Source organism: Mobula hypostoma, chromosome 5 (assembly GCF_963921235.1).
Source record: "Mobula hypostoma chromosome 5, sMobHyp1.1, whole genome shotgun sequence".
Lineage (NCBI taxonomy): Eukaryota > Metazoa > Chordata > Chondrichthyes > Myliobatiformes > Myliobatidae > Mobula > Mobula hypostoma.
In genome coordinates, this window is record NC_086101.1 from 168,941,927 (window position 1) to 168,969,250 (window position 27,324).

At 41.3% G+C, this 27,324-nt stretch overlaps 1 protein-coding gene across 5 annotated transcripts in view; it reads left to right on the forward strand.

Moving 5' to 3' along the window:
• Positions 1-27,324, forward strand: part of LOC134347160 (sorbin and SH3 domain-containing protein 2-like) — a 465,962-nt gene that overhangs the window by 314,156 nt on the left and 124,482 nt on the right. For all 5 annotated transcript variants that reach the window (XM_063049382.1, XM_063049380.1, XM_063049383.1 and 2 more), the window contains 3 exons: positions 15,136-15,162; positions 16,186-16,328; positions 19,773-20,384. In XM_063049382.1, the coding sequence (XP_062905452.1) occupies positions 15,136-15,162; positions 16,186-16,328; positions 19,773-20,384 (782 nt within the window). The remainder of the gene's footprint in view (positions 1-15,135; positions 15,163-16,185; positions 16,329-19,772; positions 20,385-27,324) is intronic.

The window sequence follows — 27,324 nt, forward strand, 5'->3', positions numbered from 1 at the left end:
CAGAGAGTAGTGAGTGCTTGGAATGGTTGCCGGGGTTGGTAGCGGAGGCAAATATGGTAGAAGCATTTAAAAGGGTCTTAGCTAGGCATATAAATTTGCAGAGAATGGAGGGTGAAGGGGTTTGTTTAGTTAGGCATTTAATTACTAGTTTAACTAGTTTGGCACAATATTGTGGGCTGATGGGCTTGTTCCTGAGCTGTACTGCTCTCTGTTCTAAAAGCTAAGGTGTACAGTTTTGAAAAGCATAGCAGGCCTGAGGAGCAGAGTAGCCTACTTCTGTTTCTTGTGTTCTTCTGAATAAAATGTTGATCAACATGGTGACTGTGAAACTGCAGAACTGTCCTTCAGGATCTATCTAGTTCACTAATGTCCACTTAGGGAAGGAAAATATGCTGTCATTTACATTACTGATCTGCATCTGAATCCAGACCACATCATTAGCTGCCTCCTGCGGTGAGCTGGCAAGCTGCTCAGTTCAAGGGCAATTGGCAACGAATGCCAACCTTGCCAATAAGCTCATACTTCACATACACTGCATTCTGATTTCTACCCCTGTATACTTTCAATTTCTTTGTATGTTTTTATTGGTTTTACTTCAAAACTTTAATTGTTTTACTGGACAGCGTGGCTGGAGGTGTGAAGTCATTTAATAAAAGTGTTGAGAAATCACCTGACGAGACTTGGTGTGCAAACGTATATATTTAGTAAAGGGCATTTTGTCTCATTCCAGCTGTGCACATTTTTTAGATGAGAGAAGTACTTGTATGAAGCCAGAAGTTGCTCTCTTTTCAAAGGCCAATCCTGGAACTAATTGGGTTCTTCGCCCTAACAAAAACTAATAAACGTCAACATTTAATAGAAACTCTGAAGATAAATGTATCACTCAAGCAAGAAGCTGATAGTTGCCAAAATCTGTTGACATTAAGAATGAGTGCATCTGATCCCAGAGAATCCTGCCAAGTTACTGAATATCTGCATCAGATTTCTTTAATGGGATATGTAACGATTTAAAATATATTTGCCTCTGCCTATTTAATGGAACATAGAAACCTACAAACTTATTAGAGAACTATATCATCAGTTCTGTGGATCTTAAAAAATTGGTCCTCCACAGTGCAGACTGGATCAGACTGTGCCTCCTTGTAAATCTGTCTTGTACTTTCCTGTCACAGATAATCTCTGCAGCAGTGCTGTGATTTCTGCAACAAGGTGCACAATCATATTGCACCCTGCAGCTTGGAAGTTGGGTCAGTATGATCCAAAGAGCAACTGTTGTTGGCCAATGATGGAATGACTTTTCATGATGCTTTTTCATCATAGCAGAACTACTTGAAAGGGACCTCTAAATGAGTTCCCATTCCTGACATGTTTCTTTTATCTTGACTATGGTCCTGAGTAGGAAATTTAACCCAGACTGTGCTAACGGTGTACGACTCCATACGCCCATTGGGTTTCCAATCTTTTTCACTCCGTCAATCTGATCAAAAGACAGGTCCACTACCTAAACTGTAATACTTAATCATGGCTTCAGTGGCATTGAAGAATTACTAGGATGTTTATATTTATGAGGAGTAGACAGAGAATAAGGAATGGCTGCTATTGTTCTCAATAAATATAACATGCAAAGCGGTAAAACGACAAGTGATTGAGTGAAGGCTGGATCTTGGATACTTTTTGTACGGCTGGGTCAGTAACTCTGTGTAATGGTATTTGGATCAGGTATGTGTTTAATGATGGGCATCTGTTCTTTGCCAAACCACATAAAGAAACATGGTTACTTCCAAATGATGGGACGACTTTAGAAAAACTGTATAACTGCATCAAGACTGCAGTTTACACCAGAAGCATTAAATATTTGAGTATGTAGCTGGAATCTTGCCAAGTGAGGTTTCTTTACTGCGGTCTGTTTTACAAAGCAATGTGCAGAAGGGTAGGGGATTGCTATTAGATTATCTTTTGCTTTTCATGTATTTTTCTTCCTTATTCATTTAAGCAGGTGCTACAGTAGATTGATCCCTGTGTGCTTCTTTTGCAGGTTTCACTCTCACTCAACCTGATCACTTCATTGTTTGTGCGAGATCTTTTATTTATTTATTTTTATTTAGAAATGCAGCACAATTACAGACCCTCCAACAAGCCCTTGCTGTTGAATTACACCCATGTGACCAATTAATCTACTAACCCATTTGTCTTTGGAATGTGAGAGAAAGCCGAAGCAGCCAAAGGAAACCCAGGTGGTAACGGGGAGCGCACACAGACTCCTTACCGACCGTGGTGCAAATTGAACCTGGATTGCTGGTGTTATAATAGTGTTACGCTATCCGCCATGCTACCTTATGACCCCGTGTGTTTTTTTTTCCAAATTAGTCCAGAGAAAATAAGATCAAAGTTGCAAACCTCTAGCCTTCAATTCTGATTTATTTATTTCTTAATATCAGGTGCAATAGAATTTTAATCAGGCACATACTTCAACCATTTGCTCCTTCTTTTTAATCTAATGGTGAGTTTTCCTAATCTTTTTGCCCGGACCCAAAAACAGTTACCAAAATCAGGATTGAAGACCACGTCTTCGGGTGACTCAATAGAGCACCACTATCTCCTTAATGAAAATTCTGCATCTAATGAGTTATTCATATGACTTTGCCAAGGGTTTTCAACATAACATGCTGGTCATCCCTCAAGTGATATGAACGGTTTGCTACCAATGGTTACATCAAGGAGACCTCTGATGCATTCTTCACTCATAATCAGCAACAATGATGATAAATCCTGTAGGCTTGCAGATATAGTGAGAATCCAGTATGATGTTAGATGCATCTATCTTGGCATTAAACCCTTTGTATGAAATGAAGAGATTTTTGTTTCAGCCCTGCCTAGTAAAATAACTCAGAAAATGCATTGCCAAAATTCTCATCACTTGCACTTGAAGAGGAATAATGATTTCTGGGTGAAATATACTAATTTCTAACAGATGTCTTCCAGTGAATTCTATCGTAAATCTACAGGTAGCAGCCAAATGTTTCATAAGTGCATCCTGTCCAGCTTTGCCCTTGATGCTGAAACATGGGAATCAAAACCAGTGAAGAAATGGAGTAATGAATTGCAAAAATATCAAGAAAACTAAGTACACAGAACCAAATGATAGCTTCTAATGAGAGCTTGGTCTTTTGCACATTAGTCTTTTCCAAAATATTATCGCACATTTTTTCCTTTAGCCAAATGCAAATTGACTGTACCCTTCCTATATTTCAATGAAGCAACAAATTTGATTTTGAGATTAATTCATATTTTGTGTAGTTACAGGTCATCCTCCCTGTTTGTGGATTAACGCGTCATTTGCATCAAATCAGCCAGGATTATGCTGGGGGCGACCCACAATTGTCACCATGCTTCCAGTGATATCACAGCTTGCCCACAATTTACAAAACCTTACCCATTAGCCTTTGGAATGTGAAAGGAAATCGGAGCGCCCAGTGTCATGGGAAAAATGTACAAACTCCTTAGAGACAGTAGCAGGAATTGAACCCTGATCTTGCATCTGGTGGCTGTCAAGCATAATGCTAACCACTGAGCAACTGTACCACCCCAAGTGGGTGAGAGGGTATGTTAATGCAACTCTCAGATTATGAATCTCTGCTGCCAAATGATGTCAAAGTTGGTGGGGCGGGGTCAGGAGCCCGGCATTTCACTGCTCTTGTCTTTACATCACACTGTCTTGCAAGCAGCATACTTGCAAAGTGCATAAAACACTGGTGGTATTGTACAGTTACATAGGGATACTGTGTGATTTGAACAAACATAGCAGTAGAGAAACTGTGAGACAAAGACCAATAGCCATCTAATTAACCCTGTACCATCCCGTACTGCGTTAACTAGATGCAACAATAATGAAGCTGTTGACTGATCATGTCATCACACCATTCATTTGCCTTCCAAGGATTCATTGTGTGAACTGCTGGAAAGAAATGTTGAAAGAACAGGTTTGAATATTCACTTGCTCACTACTTTTTCTGAATAAAATACTATCAGTCAAGCTCGGCATTCAATGCCTTTGTACTTCTGTGCCCACTTTGCAATGGTAAATCTCCTATTAATCAACAGAATAGATGCTTTTTATTACCGTGCCTGCCACAGGTTTTCCCTCACTGCAACAAGTTTCCTTCAATTTGGCATCCAGCTATTTTTGCCCAGATTACGTGTTCTACCTTCAACTGCTCCTACCATGTCCATGCACTCACTCTCATCAGGAAGCGTCTGGGCTTGGTTCCTGTGCTCGGTGTTCAGACTGCTTTCTCTTCTAGCCTTTGCTGCACGTGGAAATTGTGAAATAAATATCTGCTTGGTACCAGTAAGAGGATCTGGCATTCATCACGGCAAGTGTTCCTTTGGAGAGGTTGCTGTAGATGACTCTCCCAAAATTTCAGTACTGCCTTACAACGTGAAGGAGGCAGTTTACAAAGAACATAGAACAGGACAGTACAGTTTAGGCCCTTCGGCCCATGATGTTATGCTCACCTAAATAAACCAAGCCCACAATCAATCTAACCTTTCCCACTTACACAGCCCATAACTCTCCATTTTATTTATCATCCATATGCCTATCTTAAATGTCCCATTGTCTCTCCCACCAAATGCCTCTACCATCAACTCGAGCCGTGCATTCCAGGCACCCACCACTCTCTGCTTAAGGAATAAAAACTATCTCTGACAACTCCTCTAAACTTTCCTCCCCTCACCATTTATGGATGCCATCTGGTGTTGGTCACTGCTGTCCTGGAACAGTTCCATTTTCCGTTCTCCAAACTTGTCCGTCATCTTCCCCCTGGTTTCACCGTCCAGCTGCACCAGAAACCAACAATGTACCTGCCTGTGCGTCTTAAAGAGACAGGAGGAAATGGGGGCACTCAGCAGAACCATGCCCAACCTTCCAGACAGGCAGCACTGGAGGTCGCTGGAGCCTCAGGGCAGCAGTGCCACTATGCTGCCTCAGTGTTGTCTATTTCTTGACTTGGCTTTGAGCCGTTTGTAATAGCCCCCAAGAAAAGACACATTTTTCTGCTGTGCTTTCTCCTTCAGTGGATATGTATGCAGAGTGCTTCTCAGACTGATGGGCGCCCTTTTGAATAATGATTATCCTTTTCGACTGCTACCACCCATCTGCTCAATTACCCTCTATCCTGGGTATGTCTCAGATATGTCAAAGGAGGATTGTGCTAAATAACTGTGCTTTACAGATTGTTTTCTTCCCCATTTGCTAGCTCCATTAGCTGTACAGCCAGGTAGCCGAGCTCAATTAAGCTGCATCCGGCAGTTCATGCAGTGTGAGTGCTGGGCTGCTCAGTTATTTTGACTCTGCATGGGAAAAATCACAGAAGATAGGTCATAAATTTTGGAGTGAAGAGCAGTCCTTCTGTTTTGAGTTCAAAAGCCAGCATTGGCACCAGGCTGTAGTTTTTTAAAATGTTTCTTTTCTGTCAAATGCACAATTTCATACAAACATACTTACGCTAAATTGCCAATAATCCCTGTGTTCTTTTAATAATTGAGTTCTTACAAAAGGGTCTTATTTTTGTATCCAACATCCACAAGAACACTCAATGGAAACTTTATTAGGTACAGGACTGGAACCAGGGTGCACTCTTCTGCTGCTGTAGCCCATCCAGTTCAACTTCATCCACTTCATCCCTGATGAAGATGGCAAAGTTTGTCATTGAAACATTGGTTAAAATTAACAATTGTACCTGGCTGGAAGCACTAGAAGAGTTTGTACATCCACTTCAAGGTTGAACATGTGTGTTCAGAATTGCTCTTCTGCACACCACTTGAAGTACAAGAGGTCCAACTCTGATCTCTGCAAAGCCATCTCACCTGTGAAGTGGCAATTCCTGACCAAACTTGAATCACTGAAGGATGCCTTACAGTTGTGGCAGGGATTGAGTGCTATGACCTCCTACAAAGTGAAACCAAGTGACATAGGTGACAGCAAGGTTTTGCTCCCTGATTAGCTCAATGCCTTTTGTGCTCGCTTTGACCATCAAAACATGGATGCACCTTATGAACTCCCACAGCCGCTGATGACCCTGTGATTGCAGTCTGTGAGGCTGATGTGAGAGCATCCTTTATGAGGATGAACCCATGGAAAAGATCCTTCCCAGGTGGGATACTGGCCAAGTCCTAAAGACCTATGCTGATCAACTGGCTGGTGTGTTCACTGATATTTTTAACCTCTCACTTCGGCAGTCTGAGGTATCTGCTTGCATCAAGCAGGTTTCAATTATACCAGTGCCGAATAAGAACGTGGTAATCTGCCTCAATAACTATCATCCAGTAGCATTTACTTCCAATGTGATGAGTGCTTTGAGAGGTTGTTGATGAAATATATCAACTCCTGCCTGAGAAGCAACTTGGATCCACTACTTTTTGTCTACTGTCACACCAAATCAACAGCAGGTACCACTTCACTGGCTCTTCACTTAACCCTGAAACATTTTGTCAGTGAAAATGCACGCATCAGGATGCTCTTCATTGACTACAGCTTGTCATTCAATAGTATCATCCCCTCAAAACTAATCAATAAACTTCAAGATCTTGTCCTCTATACATCCTTATGCAACCAAATCCTTGCTTTACTCATTTGTAGATCCCAGTCAGTTCAGATTAGCAAGAACATCTCCTCCACAACCCTCATCAGCATTGATACACTCCAAGGCTGTGTGCTTGGCCTCCAGCTCTACTTGCTTTTATGCTTAAGACCGTGAAGCTAAGCGCAGCTGTAATGCAATATTTACGTTTGCTGATGACACCACTGTTGTTTTCCAAATCAAAATTCTCAGTCAATGTCAGCAAGACTAAGGAGCTGATTATTGAGCTCAGGAGGAGTAAAATGAAAGTCTCTGAACTAGTTCTCATCGGAGGATCAGAAGTAGAGAGGATAAGCAACTTAAAATTCCTCTGTTTTATCATTTCAGAGGATCTGTCCTGGGACCAGCACAAAAGTGCCGTTACAAAGAAAGCACAGCACCCCCTCTACTTCATTAGAAGTTTGCAAGCATTCAGCATGTCATCTGTAACTTTGACTAATTTCTATAGGTCTTCGATGGAGAGTATACTGACCAGTTGCATCGCAACCTGGTATGGAAGCGCCAATGCCTTTAAATGGAAAAACCTACAAAAAGTAGTGGATGTGGCCCAGTCCATCACAAGTAAAGCCCCACATCTACAAGGAGTGCTGTTGCAGGAAAGCAACATCCATCATTAAGGGCCCCTCTGTCCAGGCCGTGCTCTCTTCTCGCTGCTGCCATCAGGAAGAAGGTACAGGAGCCTCTGGACCCACACCACCAAGTTAAGAAACAATTATTACTCCTCAGCTATCAAGCTCTTGAACCAAAGAGGATAACTTTACTCAACTTCATTCACCCTGACGTTGAACTGTTCCCAGAACTTACACACTCACTTTCAAGGGCTCTTCATCTCATATTCTTGAGATTTATTGCTTATTTATTTATTATTGTTATTATTTCTTTTGCACATTCTCCGTCCTGTTGGCGGAGATCTTTCATTGACTCTATTATGCTTCTTGTATTTACTGTGAATGCCTGTGAGAAGATGAATCTTAGAGTTGTACTGTATCTGGTGATATATACTGTATGTCCTTTAATAATCAATTTACTTTGAACTGTGTGGTTATTTGAGTTATTGTAAACTTCCTGTCAGTTTCAACCAGTCTGGTCATTCTCCTCTGACCTGTCTCATTAATAACATCTTTTCATCCACAGAACGGCCGTTCACTGAATATTTATTGTTTATTGCACCATTCTCTGGAGACTGTTGTGTGTGAGAATCTCAGGAGATCAGCAGATTCTGAGATATTCAAACCACCCCCTCTGACACTAACAATCATTCCAAGATTAAAATTACTTAGACTTTGTCCTTATTCTGATGTTTGGTCTGAACAACAACTGAACCTCTTGACCATGTCTGCATGTTTTTATGCATTAAGTTGCTGCCACGTGATTGGCTGTTTAGATATTTCTGTTAACAAGCGGGTATACAGATGTACCTAATAAAGTGGCCACTGAGTGTATGTGTCACAGATTGGAAATGAAAGCTTTGGCTGAGCCTCTACAAAACCTACAATTGAAAGATGCTGCAATCAGTCCTAGCAGTCTGACACTGCTCTAACTGAAACCATATTAAATAGGTGCTGACAAGAATATGAGCCACAGATGACAAATTGTTTCATTCTTTTCATCTGATAAAGACTTGTGGAAAAACCACATCATTTGTTTCAATAGCGAGAAAGGTAATTCTGCGAAATTTCTCAAGGGAACAGGTCCATCACAAGAACTACTTATTTCCAGTGAAGCTTTGATATTATGAGAGGATAGCAAAATGTACAACTTAAGAAAAAATGCTGGAAACACCCAGCAGCTCAGGTGGTATCTAAGGAAAAAAAAAAGCAGGTCACAGATCTGTTACAAGAAAGCTGAAAAGAAAATACCTATGAATGTTAAGTCTGTTTCTCTTTCCACAGATGCTGCCTGACTTTTTCAGTATTTCCAATATTTTTACAGGGTGCCTCCAAGGTACAACAGGTTTCTGTTATTGAGAATTGATAATAACACAAGCTGCTTGTGAGCCAGTAAGGAACAGAAACAGCAGGGACAGGAAACTGGACTCTGAGCAAGCAAGGCTGTACACTGTTCTCAGCTCTGTTTGGCTTGACCCAGCCTCCAATTGTTGCTGCTCAGAGACGGAAGACACATGAAAGTGACCTATTTCTCACCCAGAAACCCTGCTGCAGTGGCATATTCATCCGCATCCCTCCCACCAATCTCCTAGGCAGTGTCTATGTGAAAGGTTTGTCCATGAATAGGGCTTTCATACTCCTGAGAGGATACTTAAGGTTTTCAGCATCTGGATTTAAAAAAAAATCAAAGTGTATGCTATTAGGGTTTCTATCCACACATTCTGTTTCTGTTGTGAAAAGTCATTGAAGTTGTTTAAAATGATGAAAGTCCTGCCGAAAGGTCTCGGCCTGAAATGTCGACTCTGCTCTTTTCCATAGATGCTGCCTTGGCTTGCTAAGTTCCTCCAGCATTTTGTGTATGTTGAAAGCTTCTCAAATTTCTTTTTCAAAACAGCTCTTTCAATCCGGACCCCAGCTACATTTCTGATGCGAAATACCCCATTTGGTGATGAGCGGGGACTTCTTCCAGTAATCTGATCAGGATTTCCCTCAAAATTAACATCAGATTTTCTGGATGTTTATCTCACTAATTCAGATATATTGCTTAAATCCCTGCCACCCATCTCATAAGAAGGGAATGGTCATGGTTATGGCTGGCGACCCATCTTAGTGCTTCCAGGCATTTATAGATTATTAAACAATTTGATTTAACTTGCAGTTGCTTCTTGTGGCAGCGTGTGCCTGAAGGATAGTTATTTGTGTTTTGGACTTGACCTGGTTAAACTTAGTGGGGGGGGGGCAGGTGGGAGGTGCGGATGAGGGTTTGGAATCTTCTCTTCTAAAATGGTGTTTGTACAAATCTGCACATTCTTGGTAGAGAGATGGGAGAAGAATGGCAAGAATAAAGCTAAATATTTAAAACAATATACAAAAGCAAATGTAAGTTAAGCAAACAGAGGGCAACATTAATGTTAATTAATGTTAATGTTTGTTAAGCTACCGCATTAAAGATTTATCCATAAGAAAAAGAAGATTGGGGTTGGGGGAATTGAATAGGAGATTGGTTAACCAATAGAAGGTAGAGAGATGGGATAAATGGGTGTCTCTGTGGTTGGCAGTCAATGATGAGCAAATTGCTATAGAGGCGGGAGCTGGGCCCGTAACTGGATGAGGGGACCGAGTGTAGCGTTTCTAAATTTGCTGATGATATTAAACTGAGTGGAAAAGCAAATTGTGCAGAAGATGCAGAGAGATATAGATAGGTAAAGTGAGTGAGCAAGGGTCTGGCAGATGAAATACGTTGGTAAACGTGAGGCCATTCACTTTGGGGAGGGGGGAAGATCAGTTTATTATTTAAGTGGTGAAAGATTGAAGAATGCTACTGTGCAGAGAGAATTGTAAGTGCTGGTATTATTAAGAATTGCATTATTAAGTTTCTAAATTGTATTTATTCGACTGTGATTAATATGAATTTGCATTAAAGGTCATACAAATCCGACAAAGAATGTGAATGTTGTGCCAAATTATTTTTTTTCCTTCTGCTTAAACCTATCGCTTCTACTGGGGTGTAGATCACCAACAGCAGCTCGCAAGAGTTCTCTGTGCTGGACCAGGCTTTCAGTCTTTCAAGGTGTAGCCCATTGAAGAACCTACTTCTCTGAGGTTGAGGTCTTTGGAGCTCCTGTAAGCATTTCTGTAGTGCTACAGTTTTATGAGGTTGCTAGCCCCATGCCCAACCCTTCTCACTTACCATTTAACTGATTGTTCCCATACCCATTATTAATTTATGAAATGAAATCTAACCAGTTTGAAGTTTAATTGTCTATTGTACATTACTGCTAATAGTGGTAGGTGACAGGAGAATTGGGGGGGAGTTGATGGGCATATGGGAAGATGAGTGGAGTAAGTGGAAAAGTAGGACTGAAGGAAACTGACAACATAATGAGGTGAAATGCACTCAAATTGATGGAGAAATGAGAAATATAAAAACATTGATTGCATGCAGATTATTATTTATCTAATGCACTGGTGGAATAGAGACAGGACGGAAGCAGATTGTACTGACCATTATGTGCTTTAATAAAAGTCTGACAAGGGGTAAAACTCATTATCTCCACTGATGAGTGATAGTTGATGCAGGAAGAACTGAACAGATGAAAAATTATATGGAAGTAGGAACTTGAAACTGTTTACTTTACAATCCAGCTGAGCCTCACCTTATGATATTGACACTAATGTGATTCATCTTTCATTACCCATTGATTTAAATATTAAATCTTAGTTGGATTAAAAATACCCCAAATTACATCTGTGCTGATGATTGGTACAGTGATTTTGTGCAGTCTCTTGATTGATGAAGCTTTGTGTCAAGTGATATAATTGACTTTGTCAATATCAGTAAATATTAGCTTTCATTTGACAACCTGTGGCAGCCTGGTAGTTTCAAGGTGAAATAATTCATGGCCATGTTGAGAGCACATTTTGTCCATTATGGCCCTAAACAATAGCTTGTTTTATGGTCACTTTTAGGGGACAGTTAGACTTGAATAATAATCAAATCTGATATTTATAAAAAGTAATTTTATGATATATTGTGCAGTAAATTTAATTTTATAATAAACTTTTTATTTCATAACTTTGACATCAAAGTGAAATGAGGCAATGGTTAAGAATCGTGTTGGAATACAGAGTAGGATTTCAGAATGCTTGTAAGGAAAACATTTGGACTTTTAACCTATTAGAATTTTATCTTTTGAAGCAATGATGTCTTCACACATTAAATAGTTCTAACCTCTAAACTAATCATTAAATTCAATGGGTTGCATTTTACGCTAAATTTATAAATTAAAAAAAAATTTTGACATGAAGGCGCATGAGTTTTTCCTAAGCCATCAAATGGGAAGGTGAAGGCTTTAAGCTGCCAATATGTTTTAAAGCAGCTGCATGATTTGACTCTGTGAATATTACATGGGTTGCATTTGATTTTTTATTTAATTGTATTTTCCCCAAGACTTCTGATAATGTATAGATAGGCAAGCAGGTTTTTCCTTTGAGGTCACAGGTTAAGGGTGAAAGGTGAAATACTTAAGGGGACCATGAGGTGGAACTTCTTCACTTAGGGGGTGGTGAGAGTGTGAAATAGTGGATCCGGGTTCAATTTCAACACTTAAGAAAAATTTGGATAGGTACATGGATAGGAGGGATATGGAGGGCTATGGTCTGGGTGCAGGTCGATGGGACTAGGCTGATTAATAGTTCAGTATGGACTAAATGAGCCTGCTTCTGTGCTGCACTGTTCTAATACAGTGACTCTAAATTCACAGCTTTTCATGTAATATACTGCTACTGACAGACTCTGCTCATTTTGCTGCAAATCCTGTCTATGGAGATAGTTAAATTTGAATAGCTGCAATCAAAATAATTCAAGTACCAATGTTTTCTGGGCAGCTCTTTGTTTCTTGAAACAGAATAGTCCTGGCATCGCCATGTATGACTGAACACTGAAGCTCTGTTAGCACCTTAGTGGCACTTGCATAGCAATCCATCTGATAATTTTTGTTTGCAAACGCAGCCAGCGTGAGTTTCCACAAACAGTAAATAATTAGTTTTGATGGGCTGCATATTGCCAGCAGTTCTGATTGGAGCAGCTGATGTTTAGTCATTGAAACTGGAGTGTCTAACTAAAGTACATGAGCTATGTTGCAGCCGCCCAGGAGAGGAGACGCTGGAGGTGGTGTGGGATAGAGCAAAGGTATGGCAGGTGCACTGGAGTATTTGCTGGGTTGGGAGCTGGCCCCTTCCTTTGGTGCTACCCTCCAATGTCTGCTCAATGGAAGATGAGATTGTGTTCTTCTGCATCTTCACTACTGCATGATGAGGAACTGCTGTGGGCTTGTTCTTGCAGATACATGGCTCCAGGACAACATCCCATCCTGGGCTATATTTTTTTATGACAATATTTTTCTGCTGTCATCAATATATGTGCTGTGTGCTCTGTGTGACTGTTGGAACAGGCTGTACTGTGTCTAACCGGAAGAACGGTGTTTCATTTGGCTGTATATGTATGTGGTTGAATGACAATTCAACCTGAACTTGACTTATAGATTTGGAAGCCTAAATCTGTCAGCTTTTTCTGAGACTGTACTTACCAGGGGAATGAATGGTGGTGTCAAGAAAACAATCTCTCCCTCAATATCGCAAAAACAAAGGTGCTGGTTGTGGACTACAGGAGGAATGGAGACAGGCTAACCCCCATTGACATCAATGGATCCACAGTTGAGAGGGTGAACAGCTTTAAGTTCCCCGTCATACACACTACCGAGGATCTCACATGGTCTGTACATATCAGCTGTGTGGTGAAAAAAGCACAACAGTGCCTCTTTCACCTCTTTTTATGAAAAAAGCTCAAAAGCAGAGTACCATAGGATGAGCTCGGCCTGACTGCTGGGATGTGGTTGCGAAAGTGCAGCTCACTCTGGATCCAGACTACTTGATGGATCCCATTTAGACTTGATCATTCAAGCTGAGGCTGGATTCTGCTTGAAAGAGCAACAGCAGTTCAATTAATATACTATTTTGTTATGATTATTTTAAGCAAGTTGACCTCGAGGAAGTAACTGAATCAAGTTGCCTCTCAAATCTGAATAGGTTTTTTGAGAAGATGCTGAAGTGAGGTGATGATGGTGAGGGTAGGGACTGGGTGTTCTCTAAATGAACCTCAGTAAAGCATTTGACAAAGCATCTTTTGGTACACTGGTCCAGAAGATGAAGTTATTTGGGATTAATTATTAGTGGTAAGTCAGATACAAGTGTGGCTTCCTTATAGAAGACAAAGTATAGGTGTTTTACTCTAGCCAGTGGGGGTTCCAGAAGGTTAAGTGCCTGAATTTCTTTTGTTTGTAATATGTGTAGATAATTTTGATGGAAGAGTAGATGGTCTAATTAGTAAGTTTGCAGGGTAATGTGAAAATTGATAGAGTTGTGATAGTGAGGGAGATTGTCAAAGGATGTAGTTCAGTTGGAGATTTCAGCAGAGATGGACACGTGTGAGGTGTTGCACTTTGGGAGGTCAAATGCAAAAGGAAATAATGCTGTAAGTGGTAGGATCTTTATAAACATTAATGTTCAGAGGAAGCTTGGGGTGCAAGTCCATCACTCGCTGAAAGTGGCAAGGCAAGTGGATAGGGTACTAAAGGCACGTGGCACACTTACCTTCTTCAATTAAGGCATTGAGTATAAAATTTGGGAAGTAATATTCCATCTGTATAAAACTTTGCTTTGGCACATTTGGTGTATTATCTTCTGTTCTGGTTACCACACTGTAGCAAGGAGAGTGTGCTAAGGAGCTTCAGCAAGATGTTGTCTGAATTTGATCGTATTAACGATAGGCAGAGGTTGGACGAACTTGCGTTGTATTTTTTTGGTGCATGGAAGCTGAGAAGCAACTTGATGGAGGAATATAATATTTTCAAGGCATTGGGTAGAGAGTTATTCTTTTTCACAGGGTGGAAATCTCAAATGCTTGAGAGCATAGCTCCAAGGTGAGGGGAGAAGTTTAAATGAGAAGTATGAGGTAAATTCTTGCACAGAGTTTTAGAAGCCTGGAATATACTGCCATAGGAGGTGATAGAAACAGATAAGATAACAATTAAGAGGCATTTGGATAGTTGTCTGGATAGAGAGGGAATTGAGGGATACAGACCATGTACAGGCAGATGAGAAGTGTAATTTGGCATTGTGGTTGGTACAGGTTTGGTAAGCCAAAGTGCTGGTTCCTGTGCTCTGAAGCTCTATGTAATCTCTAAGTTTGTACCAATAAAAGTGAAGGATTATATTTATGTAAATAAAGTAAGATGCCTGTTTCCCTTGGTGACGAGATAGGTGGGGAAGCAGCAGCTTAGCCCCATTTGTAGTGAGGTCTAAGCCCCAAGCCACGGGCTTGCCTGCTGCTGTCGTCCACGTGTGGAGACGGTGTTGCGTGGCATCCTTGCTTGGCTGGGGGTGGCCTCTCCCATCGGTGCTGCCCTCCAGTGTTCATCTGGTGGAATGATGGGCTGGTTTGCCGGGAACCGTCAATTTGCAGGACTTGTCACTCAGGGTCTCAGACTAAAAATTTGTTTACTTATGTGACTTGTTTTTCTTTCTCGCTATTTTAAATGCACATGTATGTTTTGCACCTAGGCCCCAGAGGAACACTGTCTTGTATGGCTATATCCATGTATGGTTGAATGATAATTAAACACTGTTTGATTTGGTACTGAAAATAGAGTGAGAAATTATACTTTGAATTAGGATCTTTTACAATCCTCAGTGCAATTTGCTAAATTTTGAAAAACATTGTACAATACATTGCTACTTTTTGTGAATGTTAATGTTTTGTTGCAACCTATGCAGTTTGGACATTGTACTAACAACTTACTCATTGCACTTTTTATTCTTCCTTTAAGGCAATGAAGCACAGGCATCAGATTCAGGTAAAGCGGATGCGGTGTAAGAGATGATGGGATGCGTTGGGGAGGGAGGAAGCACTTGGAATGTATGAGTTGTCCTCAGGTCGTTTTCTCTTGGTTAAAAACAATTGATTTTCAAGGACAATTTTATTGAGCATTTTCCTGTCTAAGATGATACTTATAGAAATCTGTTTATAGATGGAAATGGTGTAACATTTGCAAACAAAAGTTATGTTTTAAACTTCTAACCCAAAAGAACGTTAAACCTTTTGCTCCATCAGAATCAGTTTGTACACGCCCTCCAGCCCACGATATTGTGCCAACCCTTTAACCTATACTTTCATCTGAACACCTTAAAGTTATGCACTCTGTATTAGCCATTTCTGCCCTGAGGAAAAAGAAGCTTTCCGATGTCCACTTCTATCTGTGCCTCTTATTGTCTTGTACACTTCTATCAAGTCACCTCTCATCCTCTTTCTCTCTAAAGAGAAAAAATCCTGGCTCACGCAACCTATTGCCATAATCTAGCAGCACCCTGGTCAATTTCCCCTGCACCCTCACTAATGCTTCTACAACTTTCCTATGATAAGGTGACCGGAATTGGACACAATATTCCAAGGATATCGATCATTGGTTTACACTGGAGGAAAGGTTTCCCTTCTCCTTCACATAAAAAGGAAGTTAATGGTTGCTTTCAGCTCTTGTGGAGTTGTGCCAGTCAGTCTTGTCAACACTATATGACTGTCAAGACTAGCTAGCAACTCCACAAGGGCTAAAAGCAAACCCTATCTTCCTTTCATAGTGATCAGTGATGGAGGTGTCACTCGCTAGTTTGCGACCCCATTTTGTTTCTGAGGAATTTAAGTGCGAAGGGAAGATTTATGTTTTTGTGCTTGATTCAGATATCTATCATTCCTGTTCTCTGCATTGCTGGGTAAAGGTGGAAATTAGCCACAATGTATAAGGTGCATTGGCTCACTGGTCACCTGCAGCTGAGTAAATTCAGGGGCACTTAACCTTTTTGAATAGAATTGTTGTTTTCTGCAGATGTCTGGAGATCTTACAACATTAATGATGGCTTCAGAAGCACAGTAAATGGTGAAACGTACAGTTCGTCACTGGCGGCAAAAGGTTTCCGCAGCGTCAGGCCAAACCTTTCATTTCCCGAGAGGAAGACACCTCCACATCAGGTGAATGAAATCCGCCACGTGAGTGCAACCAAAGACACTGTGGGATGGGGGAGTGCTGTTTACTGCCAAGCCAGCTGCTAACATTCTCCCTGGGGGCAGATCTTCTTGCAGTGTGATGACATTGTTCGAATTACTCAGTTTGATCTCACTTTCACTTAGTGCCTGGGTTTTGAGCCATGCTTTGCAAAGGGCAGGTATTGTAGCATCTTGGTTTATTTCACCAAATATAAATACTCATTACCTTGATGTCAGGGTTAAAACCTATGTATCAGTAGACTCTTACTGTAAGCTATCCTTTGGAAAATGGCAATACTTTTAAAGTATTGGACAAAAACCCAGTAATCTAGAAATTAATTCCTAAAACTGATTTTATAAGGTCACTTTAAAAACGCAAACACGAAGAAATCTGCAGATGCTGAAAATTCAAGCAACACACACAAAAAATGCTGATGAATGCAGCAGGCCAGGCAGCATCTATAGGAAGAGGTACAATCGATGTTTTGGGCGGAGACCCTTCGTCAGGACTCACCAGCATTTTTTGTGTGTGTTGCTTATAAGGTCACTTCCTTGATTAATCCTGCTGTGAGTTGAGTTCTTCACATTAACTGCTGAGGCTCAGGAGCAGAGGTTTCAACCTGATTTATTATATGATGAGCTTGTGGAATAGTTGAAGGCAAGTTTAAATTCAACTTTGATGGCAACCACCCCCCCCCCCCCCACTGTAGTTGAATATCCTTGTCGAACTCCAAGCTAGAACTCTTTAAAAATAACTGGCAGTTGAATGTTGCACCTAGAGCTGCATTCCACTGGATGTTCAGAAATAAAGGGAAAGAATACAACTTATAAAAGGAAGAGATGTCATTTGGACTAGTGATAACATTCTTTACTGGGGATTTGAGAGTTACTGGTAAGAGCAGTATTTAATGCCATCAGTGATGCCCTCAAGAAAGTAGCTGAGAGCCACTCTCTTAAACTGCTGGTGAAGGTGCTTCCAGAGTGTAGTTGAGGAGGAGTTTCCGGGATCAAACAATGATGAAGAACCAGCAATATAACTTAAAATAAAGATGGTTTGAGACCTGGAGGGGAGTCTACAGATGGTAATCTTTGCATGTACTTAACGCCCTTCTCCAGCATGGAAACAGACCTTTTGGCCCAATTCATCTATGCCAACCACGGTGCCCACAAATCTAGTCTTACATGACACGTTGGACCCATATCCCTCTGAATCAGAGGTTTCCATCCATGTAATTATCCTGATGTCTTTTAAATGTTGTTGAACCTGCCTCAATCATTTCCTCTGGCATCATATTCCATATATGGACCAGTCTAAGTAGTGAAGTGCAATGTATTTTATAGCTGGAACATGTTGCAACCCTGGTGCATCATTGGAGGGAATGAATGTTTAGGGTGTTAAACAAGTCATCATTTTTGTCCGGGAAATGTTGAACCATTTGTGAATTGTTGGAGAGTTAGCCATTCAGGCAAGCAGAAAATATTCCATCAGACTCTTGACATACCTTGGAGATATTTTTGAGGCTTTAGGACATGAGGAAATTAATCAGTCACCATCATCTATGATGTCTTTTCTAGCTCTAGGTTTTACAATTGACTCCATTTACAATTGTAGTTTTTGCAATTGACTCCCTAATATATCTGCCTCTACCACCATGCAGGGAGTTCCATGTACCCACCACCCTCTGTGTTTTTTAAAACAAACTTACCTCTGATGTTCCCCTATACTTTCTTCTATTCACCTTAATATTATGCCCACTCATATTGGCCATTTCTTCCCTTGGGGGGGAAAAAATTTCTGGCTGTCCTAAACCAAATTATTGGTGAGCAGGTCTTTGGTGAGGAAGTGTGACGTAACTTCACTGTTGTCCGTGGCTTCCTCCACATGGCAGATGATTGAGAGTATATTGACTTGACGGTCATTAGCTGATTTGGATTTTTCCTGCTTTCATAGGCAGGGCAAATAGGGTAGACGCCAGTGTTGTAGTTGTACTAAAAATAACTTGGATAGGTTTCTGGATAGTGCAAGTGTATTATTAATACATATAGGTTGCTGTCCTTGCTGGAACCAGTGCTCTCTCAGCTATATCTCGGTAACTGTATGGAGTGAAATTAATCGGCTGAAGACCTTTTTGGTAATGAGAACCATGGGAGAAGACAGATTCAGTGGCATATTCTGTTTTAATAAGAACAGTGTGTCTTCTGTTCCGCTAAGTGAGTGAAAATAAACTATTCACAGGTTTAGGAACTCACCTAAATAAATTTAAGGGGCATGTTGGCTACTGTAAAAGAGCTGGGAAAAGGGACTGACTGGATTGCTCAAATGAAAACCAGCAAGTTTGTTTACCTATTATAATGACTCTAAATGGTCCAAAAGACTTTAAGACAGGAGCTCAGAAAATACCAGTGCACCATTCTGACAAATGATATGAAAATTAAGCAAATAGAAATTTCTCTACATATTGGATAAACATTTAAAAGAAACAATATTTCAGCTAATGTTTAATGTCCACGTTTAGGAATTATAACTCTGGAAAGTTTTTGTTGAAGTGGATCATACAGGTAAGCAGAATGCTGGTCAGGAACAAGCTACGATACAGCATTTGTTGTATGCATGTAAAATCATGAAAAATATGTACTTTATGTTAATCCCTCAAATAACTGTTTTTGAATTAATAGGCAGATAATATTTTCTATTTGCCCTTTAACTTTGTACAGTACTGTGTACAGTTTTGTCACCCTGTTTTTCGAAAGACATTGTTAAGATGGGGAGGATACAAAGACATTTATGAGGATGCTCCCTGGACTTATAGGGCCTGAGTTATAGGGAGAGGTTTGCCACATTAGATATTTATTCTGTAGAGCACAGGGAAATGAGAGATGACTTTATACAATCATGAAGGACATGGTTGGGGAGTTGAAAACTAGAGTGTACAGATACAAGAGGGAAGAGATTTAAAAGAAATCTGCAGAGGTAACTTCTTTACACAGAGCATTGTAAGTACCTGTAATGAGCTGCCAGAGGAAGTGGGAAAGGCAGGTATAATTGCAACATTTGAGGGGCATTTGAATAAGTACGTGTGGGGGGTGGGTGGGGAGGGTGTCCAAAAGCAGCAACTGGAACTAGCAGGGAGGATGTGGTGGTCATTGACCAGTTGGGCAAAGAGCCTGTTTCCATACTGTATTACTCTATAACTCTATAACATAGACCTTGCTTACCTGGGATGATTTATAAATGTTTAATGAAATTAATTAAGCAGTTTTTAATTGTGTAAGTATTGAACAGATAGTTTACAAGTGAACCACTTTAAATGTGCTTTTAAGATGTTAGTCAGGTGATGCTTATGGTTTTATCTGCTCATGTGTCCCATATTTGTTTTTTTTCTTTTCATATGGTTTCTGACCTTCCTGCTGTGTGGTTATCTTTGAAAGGTTCCTTCTCCACCACCCCGAAAGGGAAGCTTTAACTGGCGTCAACTAACAAGTCTTGACAGTCACCATGTAGAACCTAGTCCATCCCTCCATTTACCTAGCCTGCAAATAACCTCTAATTTTACCCATGTGAGTAATAAGGAAGAGTACACATGGAGTTCATCACCTCTGTCTCAACACTCTAATACAATTTCCCCTCTTGCACAGCAGTCACAGCAGTCACCCTCTCCCCAGACCCTAACTGACAAAGTAGCTGAGAGCCCCTCTGCTGACACTTCACTGCTGGAAAGCCAAGAACAATCCCTGGACCGTAAAATCACTGCTATCAAACTAACCTTGGAGGATCAGGTTGCTAATTCCCACAGTGCAGCACAGTCACCCAAGGCTAACATCGATGCAACAACCTCACCACATTCACTTTTTCCTGGAGATAGGACAGAGTCTGAGAGACACACAGCCTCTCTTTCCATTCAGATTACTCCAACAAGTGCGCATGCTACAGAACCTGGACTCCCAACTGTATCTGCTGCAATCAATGCAAGGAATCAATCAAAGGACATGTTACAAGAGTCTAATGCTTCATCTTGTACACGCTCCTCAGGGCATCGTCTGGTACATAATATTTTTTGTTTCATTAACGACGGTTTTCAATGTAGTTAACATTTTTTCCCACTTGCAGGAATCTTGGAACTTAATTAGTTGTCTCAATTATTTATAGCTTAAGTGTGAAAATGGCTTTAATTGTTGTCTTAAAGAACATTATTGCAATTGCAGTTTGAAATGATTCATTTATCCTTTGTACACAGTTATCTTCAAGTGTCTGTTAATCCGATGTAGTATTCCCATCAATACAAAGTTTTGCATCCTGGATGTTTTCTTCATCAATTCCAATTCATCTGTCATCCAAATCCTGCTCATCTCCATTACCTGTCTTTCAACCTGTTTATAATTGTCCTTGTGATCACACTGCATGATAATTATGCACCATGTTGTGCTGGTACTTTCCTGTATGTTCCTTCTTCTGTTTGAATTGTCATTTACAGCTAAACCTAGTTGCTGACTTAATTTTTCAAGGTAAGATTATCTTGTCCTGCAATGTCTTTCTCATCTTCTAACCTTTCTCTTTGGTTGCTATCCCAGCTTGTTCCTTAACACTCCATTGACACCAGACCTTTATGCCCAAACCCCTTCTTCCCCTTTCTCTGTGTTCCTGGTGAAGCAACCTGAGTTGGCATCAGGAGGATAAATGCCCACATAAATTAAGACTGCCTTATTCTGTACCCTATCTTGAATGACTGCCTTCAGAGGGCCAAGGGAAAGAGTTTAACATTAATTCTATGAGTTAGTTTAAAGTCAAGCAATTTTGTTGACATGGTAAACTACAAAAACTACTATTGTAATGTGTGGTTATTTGAGTTACACTCACCCTCCTGTCAGCTTGAACTGGTCTGGACATTCTCCTCTGAACCCTCTCATTAACAATGTATTTTTGCCCAAGAACTGCCATTCACTGGATTTTTTTTTGCTGGCATTGATTAGGTTGGGCTGAAGAGCCTGTTATTGTACTGTGTGGCACAATGACTCTTGCATTTGTTAGTCATTAGGAATGACATTCATTAGAGAAATTAGGACAGCAAAAGTGGGCTATGAAATGTCCTTTATGAGTAAGTTTACAGATAATACCGAGGTAATCTATAAATATATCAGAAGCAAGAGGGTTGCCAAGGAAATAGTGGTATTCCTAGGAATAACAGGGATAATCGAGGAGTGGATGTGCACAAGGTCCTAAATGAATACTTTTCATCTGTATTTGTCTTGAGAAGGATGTAGAAGATAATGAGTTTAAGAAGCAGTGTGTTGATAATCTTGACTAGGTCAATATTGAGAGGACTATTAAATACCATAGGATGCATGAGGTTTTTGTAAGTTCCCAGGGCAGGATGAGATCTATACCAGGTTGCTATGGGAATCAAGGGAAGACACAGCTGGGGCCCAAACACAGATTTTTAAAATTTCCATTAGCCACAGGCAAGGTACCAGTAGACTGGGGAATTTATTGAAGAAGGGCTGCATGAATAAGCAAAATAACTACAGACTGGTGAGCCATGCGTCGGTGGTAAGGAAAATATTGGAAAAAATCCCAAGGGATAGGATTTAATGTGAATTTGGAAAGCAGGGTCTAATTAGAGATAGATACACAAAATGCTGGAGGAACTCAGCAAGGCAGGCAGCATCAATGGAAATGAACAAACAGTTGACATTTTTGACCAATACACTTTATGGGGACTGGAAAAGAAAAGGAAAGATGCCAGAGTAAGAAAGTGGGGGGACAGCAAGGTGGTAAATGAAGCCAGGTGACTGATGGAGGGGTGGGGCTGAAGAAAGAAGAAGGAAGAAGGAGATGATGGGTGGAAAAGGCAAAGGCTGGAGAAGAAAGAAATGATAAGAGAGGAGAGTGGACAATGGAAGGAGGAGGGGCACTAGGGGGAGGTGAAAGGCAGGTGAGGAGAAGTAGTAAGAGGCCAGATTGGGAAATAAAAGAAAAGGAAGGGGGACAGAAAAAAAATTACTGAAAGTTGTAGAAATCGATTTTCATGCCATCATTTGGGGGCTACCCAGACAGAACTATGTGTTGTTCCTCCAACCTGAGAGTGGCCACATTGTAGCAGAGGAGGAGGCCGTGGACTGACATGTTGGAATGGGTATGGGGATAGGAATTAAAACGGTTGGCCACTGGGGAAATTTCTGTTTTTGCGGATCGAGCAAAGGTGCTTGACAAAGCAGTCCCTCAATTTATCTTGGATCTCAACAATGTAGAATAGGCTGCAGTGGGAGCACGAGATATAATAGATTGACCCCAACAGATTCACAGTTGAAGTGTTGCCTCACTTGGAAGGACTGGTTGGGGCCCTTAATGGAGGTGAGAGAGGACGTGAATGGGCAGGTGTAGCACTTCTTTCGCTTGCAGGGTTTAGTGCCAGGAAGAAGATTAGTGGGGAGGGATGAATGGGCAACGGAATCATGGAAGTAACAATCCCTGCGGAAAGTGGAGAATGGGGTGAGGAGGTAAAAATGTGTCTGGTGATAGGGTCCTACTGAAGATGGCGGAAGTTGCGGAGAATGAAATGTCGTACGTGGAGTCTCATGAGGCAGTAGGTAAGGACGAGGAACTCGTGATGTAACCTCCGGTCAAGATGGTGCCAGCGAACAAAGCTTCCTTGGCCAACATCGTCCAGATAGTCAATCATTTCAGCTTTTCTACTTCTTTCATTCATTTTTTTCCCCTTAGTTTTGTTTTTTAAACCGTTGGGGCCTGTGAGTTCGATCAAGTCAGCTAGCTCTCTGCTGTCCCTGAGAAAACTCCAGGAGAGAAATATGAGCATGAGCTACCCCGAGGAGAAGCTCAGAGACTAGATGAAGGACCATGATTGATTATGTTTCTTGCTGATTAAAGCACTGAGGAAGATTGAAACTTCAAGGCAAATGTGGTGGAGAGCGAGTGGTTCTTGGAGGAGCCACTGCTGTCGGAGGGGCCGCTGGGTCCTGATACTTCAGATCAGGGGTCCCCAACCTTTCTTGCACCGCGAACCGGTTTAATATTGACAATATTCTTGAGGACCAGCCGACCGGGGTGGGGGGGGGGTGTTAATCATGACCGGAATATAGGTGATAAGTCAATTATAAGTAACTTATTTGTGGCTAATACGCTCAATTTTGTTTCTAAAAGTTTTTATCTAACGTATTTAATATTAAACACATAGCCACAAGGAAATCTGCAGATGCTGAAAATTCAAGCAACACACAAAAAATGCTGGTGGAACGCAGTATGCCTGCTGCGTTAAACACACAGCACATATTTTCCTCGCATAAATATAGTGATAAGTCAATTATAAGACACTTATAATTCAATAGCATCATAACATTTTAAGTAACATTTGGATATTAAATACACAGTGCATGTTTTCCTCGTATGAACATATAAAATAATTGCAACACAACAATATCGCTGAATCAGTGGGAGGCCTGGGCTTGTTTCCCTGCAATGAGACGGTGCCATCGAGAGGTGATGGGAGACAGCGATACTTGAAGGGGGTTCCTTATGTTCAGTCTATTCCGCAATTTAGTTTTCATTGCATTCATTGCAGAAAATCCCGCTTCGCAGAGATATGATGTTGGAAATAGAAGCAATGTTTTCAGTGCTTTCATGGCTATCTCAGGATATTCAGCCTTGACTTTGACCCAGAATGCCGGCAGAGATGTTATGTCAAACTTACTTTTCAGCCCACCATCATTTGCAAGCTGGAGGAGTTGATATTTTTCCCATGCTGACCTGGATGATTCACCGGGGACATTCACAAGTGGGTCACGGACCCATTCCTTTGCACGTCTTGGGTCACTGATAACCTTGCGTGCATTAAAATTCAACAGTGCGTGACAGGGAATGAGGAAAGGTGCAGCTGACTCATATTGCCAAATCATATCGTTTCCTCATGACCCGGTGGTTGAGAATTACTCTTAGCACGAAGAGAGACCAATCAGGATGCTCGCTCTCCCTCTCCCTCTCCCGCTCAAAAAAATCTATTTCCGGGATATTGTATATAATTTCCGGGCGTCAAGGAGCCACTATCAATATGCGGGAGACTCCCGGAACTTCCAGGAGAGGTGGGATGGCTGCAAATATGCCCCTGTCCACTCGCCGTCCCCACAGTTCCAGTTTGGCTGTGAAAGCAGACACTTTATCTGCCAACTTGAAGACAGTTGACATTTTCCCCTGAAGTGACAAATTGAGTTCATTGAGCAGGTTGAAGATGTCATACAGATAAGCGAGTTTTGCTCTCCACTCCTCGTCACTGAAGTGTGCTGCCAGTGGTGACTTTTTTCCTGAAAGAAATCTCTGTAGTTGCTCTCTTAACTCAAAAATCTTGGCCCGGGCTCTCCCCCTTGATAGCCACCTGACTTCAGTGTTTAAGAGAAGGCGTCTGTGCTCTACATCCATTTCCTCGCAAAGCTGCTCAAACAGACGTTTCTTAGCCTTAGCAATACGGCTAACCACTAAGTACGACGCTCTCACAGCAGCAGCATTTGTGGAGATGGCGGCTGTCAGCACTTGCTTCTGTCCCGCTTGCTCACATTTTTTCTGCTCAAAAAACTCAATGGGTTTGACTTTAAGTGCAGGGTGCTTGGACTCAAGGTGCCGAAGCAGTTTTGAGGGCTTCATTGCCTCATTAGACAGCTTGTCTCCACATATCACACACAGGGGGCTTGGAGCGTGTGAGTCACTGGTCACAATAAAGCCATATTTTATGTACAACTCGTCATATTTTCTGTTGAAGGAAGCTTTCTTTTTTTGTAGTCTCGGCCTCAGCTATCTCTGCGTTATCATCATCATTAGGCCTTTTATGTCCCCTACCATCTCTTCTAAAGAAACTCTCAAACAACGTTTGTTTTTTACTCGTCATACCGCTGAATCATATTGTTTCCTCGTGGCCCGGTAGCACATGCTTTGCGGCCTGGTGGTTGGGGACCACTGCTTTAGATGTTACCAAAATTCTGAGATTTATGGATTGGACTGGAGTTCAAACTCATTAGTTCATCTTGGCCTCTTTCAGTTGTGTTTTTTTTTTCGTGTTTTCCCCATTCATTGTTGCGGATTAGCGGGCTGGGGTTTGGGTGATCTGTTAGTTTTCGTGCCAGGGAGGGGTTAGGTGTGCTTGAGGTTTGCGAGTTTTTGTTTATTTTCATGTGGGGGGTGGATTGATATCTTTCTTTCAACTACTTATATGGTTTTCTGTTTATATGGCTGTCTGGAGAAGACAATTTTCAGATTGTATTCTGCATACGTACTTTGATAATAAAATGAACCTTTGAACTCTTATCACTGTTGAGGTGATGGGAAGGTGGGCTGAATGCAGATGTGCAGCAAATGGAGGAGGGGACGAGGGCATCATCAATGGTGGAGAAATGAAAACCCTGTTATTTAAAGAAGGAGGACATTTCTGATGTCCTGGAAAGGAAGCCTTATCCTGGGAATAGATGAGGTGGCGACGAAGGAACTGAAAAAGGGGAATTGCATTTTTACAGGAGAGAGGGTGGGAACAGGTATGGTCAGGATAGCTATGGGAATTGATGGGTTTGTAAAATATGTTGGTTGACAGTTTGTCTCCAGAGATGGAGACAGAGAGATTGAGAAAGTGGATGATGGTGTCAGAAATGAACCAAGTGAATTTACGGGAGGGGTTGAAGTTGGAAGTAAAGTTAATGAAACTGATGAGCGCAGCGTGGGTGCATGAAGCAGCACCAATGTAGTCGTCAATGTAGCACACAAGAGCTGGGGAGCTTTACCAGGGAAGGCTTGGAACATGGACTGTTCCATAGAGCCATCAAACAGACAGGCATTGCTGGGGCCCATATGGATGCCATGGCTAAACCCTGAGTTTGGAGAAAATAGGAGGAGCTGAAAGAGAAATTGTTGAGGGTGAGAACCAGTTCTGTCAGGAGTCGGTGGATGGTGATGGAGGGGAACTGCCAGGTCTGTTGTCAAGAAAGAAGCAGAGAACTTTAAGGCCTTCTTAATGAGGGATAGAAGTGTATAGGGACTGGACATCCATGGTGAAAATGGGGCAGTCAGGAGAAGGGAATTGAAAGTTGTTCAGGAGATTGAGGCTATGAGAAGTGTCGTGGATGGAGATCGGAAGGGACTAAACCAAGGGGGATAGAGTGGAGTCAAAGTATGTGGACGTGAGATTAGTGGGGCAGGAGTAGGCAGAAGCAATAGGCCTATCCGGACAGACAGGTTTGTGGATCTTGGGTGGAAGGTAGAAATAAGCAGTATGGGTTAAGGGAGCTATGAGGTTAGTGGCAGTGATGGACTAGCGGTGTACTGGAATGATTGGTAATAGGGCCTTTATTGTTGATAATGTATAACAATTTGGATATGACTATAAGATATAAGTTTGTGGATGACACAAAAATTTATGATGTTGTGGATAATGAGAAGGATTGTCTATAGCTATAGAAGGATATAGATCAGATGAAAAGTTTAGTGGAGGATTGACATTTAAATAGGCAAGTCATAGAAGGATACAAACCCTAGGTAGTCAAATGGGATAGGTGTAGATGGACAAGAAAGTCAGCATGGATGTGGTGGGCCAAAGGGCCTGTTTCTGTGCTGTACAACTCCATGAAATGTTACCAGTTAAACCAGGCACCCATGAAAATATCGAGAGGTTGTGTTTTGCTAAATGACCCAATGAAGGGTCTCAGCCCGATACATTAACTGTACTCTTTTCCTTAGATGCTGGCTTGCTGAGTTCCTCTAGCATTTTGTGTGTGTTGCTTATTTTATCAAGTGTCATTATTTATCCCATTCTAACCCAAGTTTCTTTCAGTAGATGTGGAAGGACTGACTGCATGAAATGTCAAGAAAAAAAATTAATTTTGTTTTCAGTGTACCTAATCTTCCTTCATTTTGGCATAACTGTTGCTAGTATTGTCAGAATCGGAAATGCAATTGAAATAAAACTATATTGAGGGAGATGGGAGCAGAGGCTGC